This window comes from Hylobates moloch, unplaced genomic scaffold, assembly GCF_009828535.3.
Source record: "Hylobates moloch isolate HMO894 unplaced genomic scaffold, HMol_V3 SCAFFOLD_17, whole genome shotgun sequence".
Lineage (NCBI taxonomy): Eukaryota > Metazoa > Chordata > Mammalia > Primates > Hylobatidae > Hylobates > Hylobates moloch.
In genome coordinates, this window is record NW_026652292.1 from 10,861,447 (window position 1) to 10,877,473 (window position 16,027).

The 16,027-nt window shown below is 39.0% G+C and overlaps 1 protein-coding gene across 3 annotated transcripts in view; it reads right to left on the minus strand.

The window, feature by feature from the left end:
• Positions 1-16,027, minus strand: part of CTNND2 (catenin delta 2) — a 931,369-nt gene extending 915,342 nt beyond the window's left edge. Inside the window, exon 1 of one of the 3 annotated variants that reach the window (XM_032135942.2) lies at positions 15,584-16,027. In XM_032135942.2, the coding sequence (XP_031991833.1) occupies positions 15,584-15,620 (37 nt within the window). In that variant the 5' untranslated portion in view covers positions 15,621-16,027. Of the gene's footprint in view, positions 1-14,941; positions 15,135-15,583 lie in introns of those variants that run through there. The other 2 variants (XM_032135940.2, XM_032135941.2) reach the window with 2 other exon arrangements.

A 16,027-nucleotide genomic window follows, 5' to 3' on the forward strand; every position in this document is an offset into this window, starting at 1 on the left:
ATGTTATTTTTCAATTATTAATCAGCTCCTCCATTGAGGAGAATGAAAAAAATTAGAATAGTTATTTTTATAGGTCAAACATGGTTACCTGTCAGAAATTTCACATGATCCTACCTACTACTTGCAACACAGAAATGTCGGCCTGGTTGTGTATTTTTCAAGTTCCCAGAATGACTCTTTTTTTTTTGTTTTTAGATGGAATATCACTCTGTCACTCAGGCTGGAGTGAGGTGGCGCAATCTCAGCTCACTGTAACCTCCACCTCCCGGTCCCAGTGCAAGCAATTCTCCTGCCTCAGCCTCCCGAGTAACTGGGATTACAGGCACGTACCACCATGCCCAGCTAATTTTTCTATTTTTAGTAGAGGCAGTGTTTCACCATGTTGGCCAGGCTGGTGCTGAACTCCTGATCTCATGATCTGCCCACCTCGGCCTCCCAAAGTGCTGGGATTATAGACGTGAGCCACCGCACCCAGCCCCTAGAATGACTCTTAAATAGAAACCTTTTCAAAGCATGTACCAACCTTGGTAAATAATCAGATGAAGGTCCCTTTTCCTTCTTTCTGTAAGAAAGCCAAAAGGTGGAATAACTAGACAGCATGCAGAATGTCAACCATGCAGCTGAAGATAGGGACAAGGGGCCAGAATGCCACCTTCCACCGAGCCCTGAGATGACCTACACCCAGACACACCACAGGTAACACATTTTCAGTTACAAACCTTCAAATGTCTAAGACTAAACTGAGTTAATGATTTTAAGACATAATTTAGAGCAGATTCAAACACTAAAGAGGCACAACTACGTAGCCAATTCAGTGCTCCAAGAGAGAAACAACTCATTCTAAATTAGTGTTTGAGTGGGTAGCCACAATGTAAACATCAAAGGGCAACTACCTTAAAATACTCTTGTTAGTCGAAAGGAACCTCCCCAATCTAATGACACATTTGATAACTTCAAGCATTTCTGTGTGCAGGTTTATATTTCAAAGACATAATTCACTAAAGGCACAGCTAATTTAAATAAGCAGGGGATTTCATGATAGTGGAGTCCAAACAAGAAATATTAAAGTTTATAAAAGCAATACTTCATTTTATATATATATATAATAATATATATATAAATTCTCGGCCGGGCGCGGTGGCTCACGCTTGTAATCCCAGCACTTTGGGAGGCCGAGGCGGGCGGATCACGAGGTCAGGAGATCGAGACCACGGTGAAACCCCGTCTCTACTAAAAATACAAAAAATTAGCCGGGCGTGGTGGCGGGCGCCTGTAGTCCCAGCTACTCGGAGAGGCTGAGGCAGGAGAATGGCGTGAACTCAGGAGGCGGAGCTTGCAGTGAGCCGAGATTGCGCCACTGCACTCCAGCCTGGGTGACAGAGCGAGACTCCGTCTCAATAATAAAAAATAAATAAATTAATTAATTAAAAAAAAAAAATTCTCAGATACAGACATTTCTTACATGAGATGAAATAAAAGTAAACATGGAATTACTAAGAATCACTGTTGAAGTCACAAGAATTCACTTCTAACATTTTATTACATTGCAATTTTTAAAACTCCATATCCCAAACACATTAAAATTACTTCTTTATAAAGGACATCACAATGTTTTCAACCTTTATCATTTAAGGTCTTATGCCAAAATTAGCATCTAAATATTTTATAGTCTTTTACAATATTCTACTTTTCTTTTAGTTGACCATATTCCAAGTCATAGACAGTACCTTCAATTTAAAGATAAGGAAAAATATAAATTCACTTTGAGAAAATAAATCTACTTTGATAATTATATATGTTGTGTACTTCCAATTTTGCCGTTATTCATCTATACTTTCTCATTTTAATATCTTGAAAAAGTAGCCTGAAAGTCCCCATCAGAATCAACTTTTTCCTGCAGTTCACAGTCCACTACATTTTTTGAGATGCTGATTACTGGTCCCTGAAAACATAAACTTGGTACAGTTCTATTTCTTGGTTCTATATTGGTTCATATTAGAATCATGAACCAAAAGTATATTCTCATATATTTAACATATCCTCCTGCCACAAAAACCTGTCATAGCTGTATTTCTCATGAGATAACCTGCCTTTGAAAGACAACCTGCTCTATCTGAGGATGCCAGGACATCACGGCAACTGACCAGAGAGGCAAAAAGCACTATATTACATCTGCACATGGAAAGGCAGACAGCTGTTACAAACTCATCTTCATATTGATCTCTCACATCCTTTCGGATAGACTGTCTTATGTCTTGTCTTCTCATTTCAACATCTATGATATGACTTGATGATCATATATTAAAATTTCATCCTTCATAAGGCAGCTACTTAGATGCCAGGTATGCATTAATGTTTGTGAGTGAGTTCCTATGTGTACTATATCAGTAAATGATCAATTTTAAAGTCATTTTAATGACCAACCTTCAAGGAGGTTGCAGTCTAATGGAAGGAGACATGGAAACAAACCTGTAAACCAACAAATAAATGAGATGATTTCTATCACTCATTATGTTATGAAAAAGATAAAACACAGTAACTGTTAGGACAGAAACATTTGCTTTAGCAGGATGATCAGCAGAGACAGGTGGCCAAAGTGGGTGCAGCCTAATAAACTCGGGGACAGAGAGGGGAGATAAGATAAAATAGAAAGAAGTTGGACCTTTTGCTAGTTGTCACAGCTAGGGTTATAAGCAAAGGCAAGATATGAGTGAATTAGAAGGAGCCCTAGGACAGCTGTAGGAATGATGAGCTCACAGTGGGGTGGCCAGCCAGGAGCCTGCTGCAGAAACCCTGGTGAGCAATAAGACAGCTGGATCAGCCTCTTAAGACTGAAGGTGACAAGAAGTGGGAGGTTCAGCCAAGATGAGAAGCATCCATGCAATTTTGAAAAATACACTTAAAAAGGAACTCTGGAATGCCATATGTTAATAAATATAGACATGTGGGTCTAGGTACTCTATATACCATATTGTTCTATGTATCACATTCTGAATTTTATAAATCAAAGCAAAACATGTAAAGTGAGCTGAATAATCACTTATTAATAAAATAGCTCAAAGAGCTTCATATTATCCACCAGGAATTATCATTCACTTAGGGAATAATTCAATACCAAAGTTCCAAAATCTGCCACCAGAGATTGGCCTTCCTTGACACTGGGTACCTTGCTGGTTTCATCCTGTGGTCTCTGTTATGGATCGAATGTTTGCGTCTTCTCCTCACCCACCACCAAAGTAATATGATGAAGCCCTAGCCCCCGATGTGATGGCATTTGGAAATGGGACCTTTGGAAGGTAATTAGTGTTAGATTAGGTGATGGGGATGGGGCCCTCATGAAGGGATCAGTAGCTTTCTAAGAAGAAAGATGAGAAATCTACCAAAGGCCATGTGAGGAAAGAGCAGGAAGGCGGCCATCTGCAAGTCAAAAGGAGAGCCCTCACCTGGAATCAAATCTGCCAGCATCTTGATTTTAGACATTCCAGCCTCTAAAACTGTGAGAAATAAATGTTGTTTAAGCCACACAATTTATGGTACTAGGGCAGCCTGAGCCAACTATGACAGTCTTGGAAAAATTTGGTGGAATCCTTCCAAAGCCAGGATGCACTATCACTTGACACTCGACAAGTTTTCCTGAAATTCTGAGATGAAAGGGAATATAGTATGTTATTAAATTTGGAAATATTTATGCCCTTAGATAATATTTATGCCCTTCAGTGTGGTACTCAATTATCCACTCAGTGCTACAGCACAGTCTGTGAATCTGTTGTCAAAACATTCTACCATCTTCTCCTGGTGATTCATGAAGAACTTCACAAATTCTTCTGACATCATAATATTCTCTATAACATCATATATCTGCACATCACAAAACCTGACACCTTATGTTGTGTCTATATTTTTAAGCCCAGTATGCACATGCAGTTTAGCTTGTCGATGACAGTGAATTTTCCACGTGCCAATAGTTTCATGCAGAGTATAGCACCATGTGCTGATACCGGGATGACTAGCCTACCTTATTTGTCTTCTCGATGCCTTCTAATCAATGTACGAACAGTCCCACATTTCTCCGAATGACCATAAATATCTATCTTCAAAGCTATGCTGACAGTAAACATGTACGTAACAATGCTCTACTAATATGAAAACTATTCAGCAGAAAAACTGAAATCACATCTGTAGTAGAAGTAACTATTTAACGTAAGTCCTGGGTACACATATTGGAAATTAATAAGCTACAGCAAACAAGAAATATTTTCCCTCATAATCCACAAAGCAATTTGCTCTAAAGAATAAAAAGAAAAAGGAAAGGCAATGGACAGTTGTGTAAGCATCAAAGATCTTAAGAGAAACTGCAAAAAAAAAAAGAGAAAAAAACTCTTTGGAGTTAGATAGCACCTTCTTTGGGCCAGAGCTAAAAAAAAAAAAAAAAACTCACATAGCCACCAAATCCCAGCCCACCACATCTCAATTAGCTAAAATGATAAATAACTGTAAGGAACAGCATGTATATTTAAAATCAGATGAATATCACCTAAGGATATTCCAAGAATCAGTGAACACGACGAAATCTACTACTGGTCCAAAAATCTGTTACATTGCTTTCAAAATTCTTATCCTCCCTTTCTAGAGATAAAATATGAGAAAGCACTTGTAAAGACTAACATGCTATAAAATTCTACGGAATAACTTTGCTTATATTTCCTCCCACACTCTGCTCAACTTAAGACAGCACTTTATCCAGCCCTGTCACCAGCTCTCCCACTTGCGGCTCTGCACCGCCTGCCATTCTGTAGGTCTAACTGCACTATTGTAAAATGCATGATTTATCAGGCCACAAGGAAGCCATATGAACTCATATTATTACTATGTAAACATAAAGTATTTATGTTTACTACTGAAAGATCTTGAATCCTAGTAGCAATTAACGCATTTTAAGAGAATCGGCACATGGAGAATGGGAAGGATTTCAGAGATGTGATGGAATTAAGGCTGCACAGCCATCTCAGTTGGAAATCCATGTTTGAAAAGGATAGAAATAGCTACCCTTCAACTAGAAAAATAAATGACTAAACCATTCAGAGGGGGACAGATTATCTAGCGCTTGAGGTATATACATCCAGAGCTTGCTGCTGGCTACTATTTATAACTTCTTGCTTCTTTTAAAATTAAATTTGTCCAGTTTGTTGAATGAATGCATAAATCAATAAACAGTGGACTCGCCCATTATAAAAGTTCTGTTTCTAAAACTAGTTTAAGCTACCTTGCACCTTTCCACTTCTTGAAATTCCTGTACTTACCAGGTGTTACCAAACTCCCAGCTCCTAGCTCATGAGAACATCCTCAGCCTTCCACATCCATCGCCTGTATTTGCAGAGGAAGAAGGATGCTGCCTGAACGTTAATTTCCTCCAGCCATCATCTTGGCTCTGTCCTCTCACACTCGGCTTCTGTCCTAGGTCCACAGGCTAAGTACAAGCTAAGTACACCCCATGGATCCCCTCAACTGCTGCAACAGGAAATATGGTGTCACTATACAATTTATCACACAACCCATGCTAAACTGCTGAAAGAAGACTTTTGATTTATAAGGAAAGGAGGTCATTTCTGAAATTGCTATAGGCAGTCAGAAAAACAAAGATTAGCATCCCCTCTCAAGTACCTAAAACTTTGTAACTCACTAAGTAACATACTCATTGAGGAATGTTTAACTTGACTTCTTTACTTCCTTCGAAAGTTTTGGGAATCAAGAATAAATTAGATTTCTGTAACTTACACATGACTTCTTCCTATTGGCAGACTACAGTTAGAGTGATAAAAATTCTGTGCAATTTTGTTCAAAGTATTTAAGGAAATATCTCAAAAAATGGAAGCCAACTATGGTTCACACTTCTAAAACTGTTCTGATAAAGCCTCACAGGTGCCAGACTCGGCAGCCCACCAAGACAGAAAATAATATTCTGGAGACATTTCTACAGACTTCACTCTTGAAGGACAATAGGGCTTCATTCCACTCCCATCTTTAAGCAGCAAATATCTGCGCCACAAGAAAAAAATACAAGAAACTTTTTGGGCCAATTTTGTATAACTTACAATATTTGAAGTGGTATGAAGAAATAAGAATTACTTCTACGGATGGATAAAGGAGAATTCTTCCTTTAGGCAATACCCAATAGCATGAAATGTAGCAATATCTTTACAACCATTATGGAAGTGGGCATTTTATAAACATATTAGTAATGAAATTCAGAGATTTAGTTTATAGGCAAGAAAATCTTTTGACTCTAACTCTTACCCCCCACCATTACTGTATTTTTGAAGTGCATCAAAAGTTCCAGAGAATATATTTTATACTTAAATGTTTATTATGATTAAGCTTCCCAAAGCATTTTCACCTAAATTATCACAGCACATTCACCAATGCCCTGTGAGTTTTCATCCAATGAACAAATGACAAAATAGGCAAAGATGCAAAGTCACAAGAGAAGGCAACTGCCAAGCACAATTAAGATCCCAGAACTCGGCATCCTAAGGCAGTGGTCCCTCCAGGGTGCTGCAGTGTCTGGTACCCAAAACCAACCCAAAGCAAGCAAAGAAACCTTGGTTCAGAAACCATTTTTGCCCCAAATGATGAACTAAGTGTTTGTTACATGCCTACTACTATCCTACGATTTGTGGATCAATTATTTTAAAAGATAGATTACCAGTATGGGGTGGGGCTGGGGAGAAGCATAGTCCTATGTGACCAGAGAGAAGGAGTGTGTGCCTGAGAAAAGGGGATAAGGTAAAAAAAATCATGTGTTTGCCTAAAAACAGTGTCCTGACTCTTCCCAATGAACTTGAACTTGAGAAATGAGACATCCCTGAAGAACACACAGTGAAGTGCCAGAACCACTCACAAAGCATTGCACCTGTGAGCCCCGGACTGCCACAAACACCTTGCTTTTTCACACAGTGGTCCTGGAGTCTGTGCAGGTGCGTAATTATGCTTCATGTGGGAAAAGCAAACGCCAAAATTACAGAAAAGCATCTGGCACCTGTATTATTTCACAGTGGAAAGAGCTAACGTGTGTTGTAATAGTGAATATACCACATACTCTGCTATGTATTTTAAGTCCATGGTCTCTTAATTCACCCTCACAACAACCTGAAGACACAGGAATTATTGTTTCCTCTGTGTTATGACACTTAGTAGTAAAATATCCACTCACTTAGAAAATGATGAAGTTGAGATATGAACTCAAGTCAGTTGGGGTACAACTTTGAAGCTATTTTCTCAACCATTTGCTCCACTGCTGTATCTACTACAGAGACACACGAAATCAGCAAGCAGTAAAATGTTTCCTTAAAGAAGAACTCCTGTAGGACAAGTGAGTAAGTTTAACTTCAAGCTTTAGAATTATGCTCCCAAAATAGGAACCAATAAAATGATACATAAACTGTTAAGACATGACAGTGACATAATTACTATAGACAAACAATATAAATCAACTTTAAAAAAGGAAAATAGATAGATTGAGAAATGTGCATAAGATATAAAAAGATAATTCACAAAAAAATTAGACATAGACACCAAAAAATTGTAAAATATTTAACCTCAGGAATATTAATAGAGAAGCAAATGAATTAGAGAAACACACAATATTTCCCTTATGTAATTAGAAGTTTTTTTTTTTTCTCATTACAACACCCAGTGTTGTTGAAATCATGGGAAAATTGGCACACTCCTGACTTGCTGAGAAAAATATAAATTATATAATCTTTCTGGAAGACAAATGAACAACATATATCAACAATCTTGAAAACATCCGGTTCTAGGAAGTAATCTAGAGCAAATAACCTGATGATGACTATTTAGTTATTAGGATCTTAATTACAGCATTAAATATAACTACCAAAAATGAAAATGTCATCAATCTCCAAAAACAGAGTGATGTAAGTAAATAACGTTACATAAAGATATGGAAAACAGACACTAAAAATAAATACTAATTACATGAGATGTTAATAGGTAACTAAACAGAATATGAGCAATTTTTTCTAAATTTAAAAATGTGTATAGCTTGACATTACTGCTAAAAATATGGTCATTTCTGGGGCTTGCAACCATGCATGAATTTTAGCTTCTTTTAATCATTTCTGTATTTTTGAATTTTCAATGAGCATGCATTACTTTTGAAAACAAACAAATCTCAAATTTAAAGGAGAGAAAACATAAGTATGGCTGATCAAAATCTGTGTAATCTACATTCCATGATGAATGACCTTTGTTAACTTTAAGTCATGCATTCAGCTAATTAATGAACTTCACCCCAAAATAAATATATACTATTTTTTTCAAGAACGGAAAGGCATGCTTTTCTTCTGCATAATGTAATATATATATTAAACTATGATATATTTAGTGGAAAAGTAATATATAAAGAACAAAACTCTTGAAACCCTGACAAACACTGTGTTCTCACATTTGTGAGTGGGTATGTGTGCTGGGTATCACATTCAATATAGTTATTTGCCTTGATTATCTTCTTAGCTTTAGTATTATGAATAGTTCTCATATAATTAGCTATTCTGAAAATATAATTCATAATTGCATATTGCTTTGGCTACAGGTGCCATAATACGTCTACGCACCTGCTGTGAATTTAACATTACTCTTTTTCAACCTGAGTTAAGCAACACAAATAATTTGATCCAGATGCTACAAGCCCCAGCCTTCCTGCATCAACCTTCCATGTCCTGGGTTAATGAGACAATTTGTACTATCTCTGAGACTTTTTATATAACACCTCTCTGTCTTTCTGGAGGATTCTTCTTCTTCCTTATTCAGTTTCTCCATGACTCCAAGAACAATGCTCCACACCAGTGAAGACTGTATTAGAGATGAGAGATTGAACTGTGGCTCTTTTACATTTGGAGCTACCAAAGAGGTTGCTCCTCTTTGGTAATTAAGAGGAGACTAAGGTTGGAAATTACATTATTCTATATTGTTGAAAGTAATGACTGCTATATTAGTCTAATATTTGAAAGTCCAAATAAAATATGTGATAGAGAATAAAATTTAATTTAAAAAGTGAGCATTTTTAGGTTGAGTAGTCATGCTTAGAGTAAAATACAACATCGTATCTATTTAGAAAAACAATCTTTCTCTTCTTTGTTTACTGTGTCCATGATTTCTCCTATTGATTGCAAAACATCAAACAGTCACCAAAATCTAATTGTTAATACTGAGGTAGAAAAAGCTGTGGATAATAGCTAGCCTGGATCACTTATATATGGTTTGGGAAGTCAGATTTTGACACCTTTTTTTATGTCTAATTGTCACCACTTACAAAGCGATCCAATTATTGGCAGTTAAAGAATAACATGAGAAATAGAGGAAGAACGCCAAGGGTAAGTTATTTTAAAGTTGGCTATACATAAATCTGCTGAATTTCATGGACCATTGTTGCTATAAATCAACCAGGGCATTAGACGCTACCTTGATAACTCTTGATGTAGTGTCAAAATACCATGAAATATTTAAAGAGCTCAACTACCAAGCAAAGTACTGTGAAAGCTACTATATCCAGAATTCTATCAACTAGAATTCTTCATCAACCATGCCAATGGGGAACACTTCTTCTCTATTCTGATATTTCCTTTCAGACAAAGGGAACTTAATTAACGTAACACTGCTGGCCTCTCTCCAGCTTTTCACTTTCTCTGCCTCTGAAGAATAAAGGAGCAGCTTGCCTTGCTTCTTCTCTCTTCCTCTGGAGATCATCCTCCCTGCAGAGAGCAAGGCTTGGCTCTGCCAGCTCAGATAAAGCTCTGTCCCTGTGGAGAGGGAGGAGGGAAAGAAGGCGGAGGACCTGGGATGTCATTCAACTGCCACACCAAGCTAAGTCTAATCAAAACTGATATTTTTGCCCATGGCAGCCAATTATTTATCTTTTTCCCTTCCAATATCCCAACTTGCCCAGATGGGGAGTGGGAAGGAGGAGAGCTTGATATTTATTTGATTCCTTAAAGACACCAACAACCCACATTCCTGCACATTTTATAATTCTTAAAGTAACTATATACCTTTCTGTGCTTCATGTTATTGCATATTTAAATGCAAAGAGATAATACAATAAAGCATTTCTACATTATAAGGAGGTTTCTAAACCAAAAGAATGAACTGCGTAAAACATGCACAAAATGCAGTTTTCCTTATACATATCTACTGGACAAAATTTCTAATGACAGTTGTGATAATCACATCTGTTAAACCAAAAATGTTACTAATACACTTCTCTGGCCTTTACCTAGGCAAGAGAAGCATATTTTCTAATATCAATGATCCAATTAATCGTTCCCCCATCATCTACTGTTATAAGCATCCTATTTAGTAACCTTTCTGTATCATTCAAAACTTGTAGAAATGTTACATACATTTATTTAACCAAATATAATTGGCTCACCTGCTTACTTTGATCCAAAAAATACCCAAAAAACCCAGTAAGGTCTTTTATCATAACAGGTATTTTGCTCTGGTAACTTATAATTGGCAGTTCCCACAACAACACATAAATTTGAATACAAATAACCACATTTATTGTAAAAATGTTTTTCTGACTGAAGATAAATTTTTCCTCCATGATACAGGTCACATTCTGAAACAAATTCCAAGATACATCGAATCGCGATTATCCTAAAAATTATGTTGCTGAAGATCACAGTTCTAAATGAAGCCCCTCTGGGTTTGATCATCCCAAGGAGCTGGGCATCTTCAAACCTGGAAGAACTGGGCACTTTTTTTTGTCTTCACTGAAGCTCTTAAGAGTGAGAAGAAAGCGAAAATGACCATCTATTTTCAAAGAGGTACCAATTCACACACTTTTTATTTCTCTTCAAGGACTTGATTTTAATTGGGGAGGGGGTCTTCCCTTTATGTAATACATTTAGCTGTTTAAGGTTTCTTTTTTATGTCATAATGACATGATGATGAGATTCATGCTCTGTGGTTCTAAACAGAGCAGATGTGTAATATCTGACCTCACAGAGAGTGATGCTTATTAAACTGTCTATTATAGTCTTTGTACAACATTAATCTCTGTAGAAAATTTGATCTTAATCAGGTGACTAATGTAACACTAATAAAGAATATCAAAGTTTTGCAATTTCTACCCGATTAGAATCTTTTTTAATAATGGTGTTAGGAGATATAATTTACTTCTTCTTTAGCTTAACTGTTATATACTTTAATATATAAAGGGCTGGTATGTTTCAGAATAGAAAGTTTAGCATATTTTATAAGCAAATCTGCATAATGAATCAATATTACAATAGGGGTTGGGGTAGGGAAATTATAGCCATTTAATATCCTTTATTAGGATGGTAACCTAGATAACCTATTTAATTAGATATATATATAAAACATTAGTACCTGTCTTAATATATATATATTGATTTCTTGTGTTTACATAAATGTTATAATTTACAAGCCACTTATCCATGCTCTTACTCACTTTACCCTTAAAGAAATCTTTTAAGATATTCTGTCTTATTGTACCCACTTTACAGCTAAAGAAACTTAGTTAACAACTGAGGATCACATAAATGGTGAGGGATACACAGTTAAGAAGAGATAGGGCTGGAATCCACCAAAAGCCAGTGCTCTCTCCACATCTCTGTACCCACCAGAAGCAGAATGCAAAACAGCATTACACTAGGGAAACTTATTTTTCCAATAATTGTCATTTCAGATCACAAACATATTTCTAGAGAAATAGTTGGGCTCTGACATATAACATGTTTGTGTGTGTGTGTGTGTGTGTAACTTTATTACAAAATATTGTAATATATAATACATAAGAACCTAATAAGTTTCAATATATGTAATTCATTTTGCAAGTAATGTGCCAAGAGAGACAGGTGAATATTTATCTACGATAGGAAGGCTCTAGGAAGCATTGTTTCACTTATTTAGTCATTATTTCCAATTTGTCAAAAACTAATTGATACAGGTACAACTTCGATATCCTGACATAGCTAAGACACTTCCTACAAATCAATTAACCATGATTCAGAGCTTGGAATTGCATTTAACTGCTATGTGATCAAAAGATAAACAAGTGGAGGTGTCATAACTGCAGATTTTTGTTATGAGTCTTAACATTTAACGGACTAAAAAGCACAGTATGATAAAATATTTCTGTGAGTTCCCTGTGTTGGAGGTACTGTTTGTGACTATAACTGAGTTCATTAAACTCAACCAGGCAGTTTGTTAATCAGTAGGCTGGATTGGCAGACAATGTGATAGAAACTATTTTTTGATGACATGTTTAATTGTTTATATTAATATAAAAAGCTGTTGCTTTGGCATATAATCAGATAACTTGAAGCTAGCAACAAGTATCATGAACTGTTCCCACTCAAATTAACTTTTCACACACCAGAAGGCTATCAAAGTACTGTGGCCAGGAGAACACCTTCAGAAGATGAATGAGGAAAACCAACATGGAAGCCAACAATGAATTTGGCTTGGCAGTGTATTTCCGACTCGCAAATCAGCCAGCAAAGAACCACACCTTCAGCTGAGGTACTGGACTTGAAAATGACTGGCAGTCCATGCTTTGTTTTTGTTCATTGTCTGAATTATGACGTCCAAGTTTAAGTACTCCCAACTACGTTGTCTTTTAAAAATAAAAACTGTTAGGAAGAGACTAGCATCAAGGATTCCCCTCTAAGGAAGTGAAAATAGTGTTCACACAGAGAAAAAAACAAAAACAGGTGTTCCCATTTTCTGTGGCTAATCACAAAGAAGAAAACATTGGAAGTTCAAAATGTAACAGTTTCTATTTTAATTCAATTGGCTTGTTACAACCGTATACACTGGTCCATACATAGTGTACTGACCCTATGGACAAATCACAATAAATTATTTCAAATGTAATTGTAATGTTTTCTTAAAGACAACCTGATGAAATTACTCTGAAAACCCCTTCAACAAGTCCACACAAATGTATATCACAGAAAAAAGAAGTCTGATAAGGCAAAACGGAAAGGAGCAAGTTCTGTAACATTTTCAGCAAATGCACTGCACATTCAACTAAATGCCAAAGTAATATTATATTTGAGATTATAACTTCATTTTTAATTTTAGAAACCATTATGAAAGCAATATTATCCTTAGAAATTATTTAACAAAACTATAAATTGCATTTGCAAACTAATATTTGAATTTCATTTTTGTCTCTGATGAACAATTTCACTGGGAGAAAGAATTGGCTTCTATTGTGAAAGATGTAAAGTGGATAGAAATACTGAAATTTGACAGTGTACGACTTTTATTACAAACAATGAAAACATTAGTGACATCTACAATGATCAGGTTATACAACTACACAAACGTACACCAAATTAAATAACTCCTTTCCACAAGACTATGACAATTTCATTAGAGCAACAACCTCATGTACTTACTACAATTGCCATTCAATCAGGTAATATCACTTTCAATCCACAATAAAACATAAGACCCAAATATACAGTACATGTAGTTTTTCTCACGCCCATCGGCTGCTCTGGGTACACACACAGGCACAGAGCAATATCAACTAGTCCTTTAAGAATCACGATTAAGACTGAAACACTAGGCTCAAAAGGAAAAAAGAAAAGGAAACGAGAAATGTATGCTACTTCATCTATTGCTTCTTTTCGAAAGAAATTTTATGTTAAAACAATGCAATGGGCACAACGGTGTGTTCAAAGTGCTCTCGGAAAGTTCCCTGGATGTGAATAAGGTGAAACTAAAGCAATATTGCTAAAAACTAATAATGACAGTATTCAATTAACTTCAGCCGTATAGACTTTGCCGGTCCTTCCGCAACACTGACTTGTGATTAGTATAATCAAAGGCCTCCCAAATGTCAACACTTAACTCCGAATGTAATTGTCTTCCTTCAAGCCCTGAGCCCGAGCCACTAATCAGTAAGGATCCCACTTAACATCTTCCCCAACAACAGTACGAACATTCTGCGTATGGCAACCATATGCTTATAAAAGACATTTGAGGGCAGTTTAAAGCATCCAGTTCATATCTGAGGATACTCGCCCCTATATGTCACACTTCTCGTAGCACAAATCCCCAAAATAACGCACAGGTTCACCGCCATAATTTGATATGAGTCACAGCAAACAGTTCTCCATGGGATTTTAGAAGTGGTGCAGCCCCGAAGCCTTGTCATTATGTAGGTGAATGACCAGCAGCAGAGACCAGCTGGACTCCCCTTGGTAGCTTCAGTCCCTGATGAAGTATGCACAGTGAGATAACTCCTAGGGAGTTTCAGCACCTCATTGTTTTCATGGAAGTCACTGCAGAAAATCCCAAGCCTCTTAAATATTGGTCACATAGTTCTTAAAAGTGAAAATTTACACCTGTCAGGCCTAATACTATGCTTACAACATTCTGTTTTCTAAATCAACATATTTGCTTGAGCACAGTAAAAATACATCTTAATAACACCTTCCAGAGCTAAGGCGAATCAGATCAGCTCAAATGAGGCACACAAGAAAAGAAAAGAAAAAAAAAACACCTTGGAACCACAACCTGCCCCTCTCTCTCATCTCCCACACCCTTTATACCCCCACGGTTACAGCAAAATACAACTTTGGGCATTTTGGAAGTGACTGTTCTTTGTGACTGACTGACACACACACACACACACCCCAAGAATTCCCAAGTCTGTTTTCCTACCACGCACACCAGGGAGGCTGCATCACCTTTCTAGTGACTTAATTCTGAACGTAGAGGCTCAAACCTGCCGAGTGGCAATCGAAGAAAACACACTACACACCAGAATAAGATGAGGGTCGGGAAAAAAGCAAAAAGCAGCTTCGCTTTCAGCCATTAATTACGGATCACCCCAATTTCGCATCGCTTATCTCCCATACACACGCACAGCCTTCCAAACCTGGCTTTCAGGCGGCGCTTTCCGGAGCCTGGCTGTCTATTGTCAGCACGCAGAAGCCCCCGAAACCTGTGAAGCCGGCTGCAAAGGCTTGCTCGGAAGCCGCTAAATATAGACCAAGGGGGCTCTGGGTCTGGCAAGCCGCGGGAGCCTGAAGACACGGCCATGGACGCATATAAGTCTTTCCATTTTGTTCTAGCCAAACATCGTTAATGACATTGAACATAAGGGCAAAAGACTGGAGGGAAGTCCTCCCCACCCCCACCCCGTCTCCTCCCGTATATTAGGGACGTCATGAATGCACCGAGTATGTTCTCAGGGTGGCGGGGAGCAGCATTGTCGGTGTTGCCCTAAATACGCTTCCTCCCGGGGAGATGGGTGGCAGGGAAGGGCAGCACGCAGGGCAGCCACTTGGTAACCGCTCCAAGAAAGGCACTAACCCCGGACCCCCTTCCAGGCACAGCAGCTTCCGAGGCGGACCTGGCGCGATCGCGGTCCTCCCCGAGGCAGGCAGAACCCCCGCAGCAGCCGCCGCCGCCGCCCGCCGGCCCGGAGCCCAAGACCACCCCCACCGGCGGCAGGAGGAGGAGGACGGCGCCGGGAGGAGGCTGCGCCCGGCCCCGGCCGCCCAGCCCCGCAACTCACCCAAAGGCGCGGCGCCCGGCGGCTTCCTCGCAAACATGCACCCGCCGCCGGCGACAGCTCCTCAGTCCGGGAAGAGGCGTGCGCAGCGCCGCCCGGCTTCAGGGCAAGGTCCTGACCTTGCCCAACTGCAGCATCTTCCGCTTTTGTTGTCTGAGCGCGGCCGCGGGACAAGGGATGCTGGCGGGCGGCAGGGGCGAGCGCCGCGGGCCAGAGGCGGCTCCCGACGCGAGTGAGCAGCGCCCGGCCCGGCGGCCCCTCCGAGCTCGGCGAGCGCAGCGCCCCCTGCCCGGCTCCGCGGGCTCCACGGGCTCCTGCGGGCTCCTCGGGGCTCCGGGCGCCGCCGCCAGCCGGCCAGGCTGAGAGAGCAGCCGCCGCGCCCGCCGCTCCGCTTGGCCGGCTGTCGCCGCGGGCGCGAGCCTGGGGCCGCCGCGGCGCCCGGCGCCG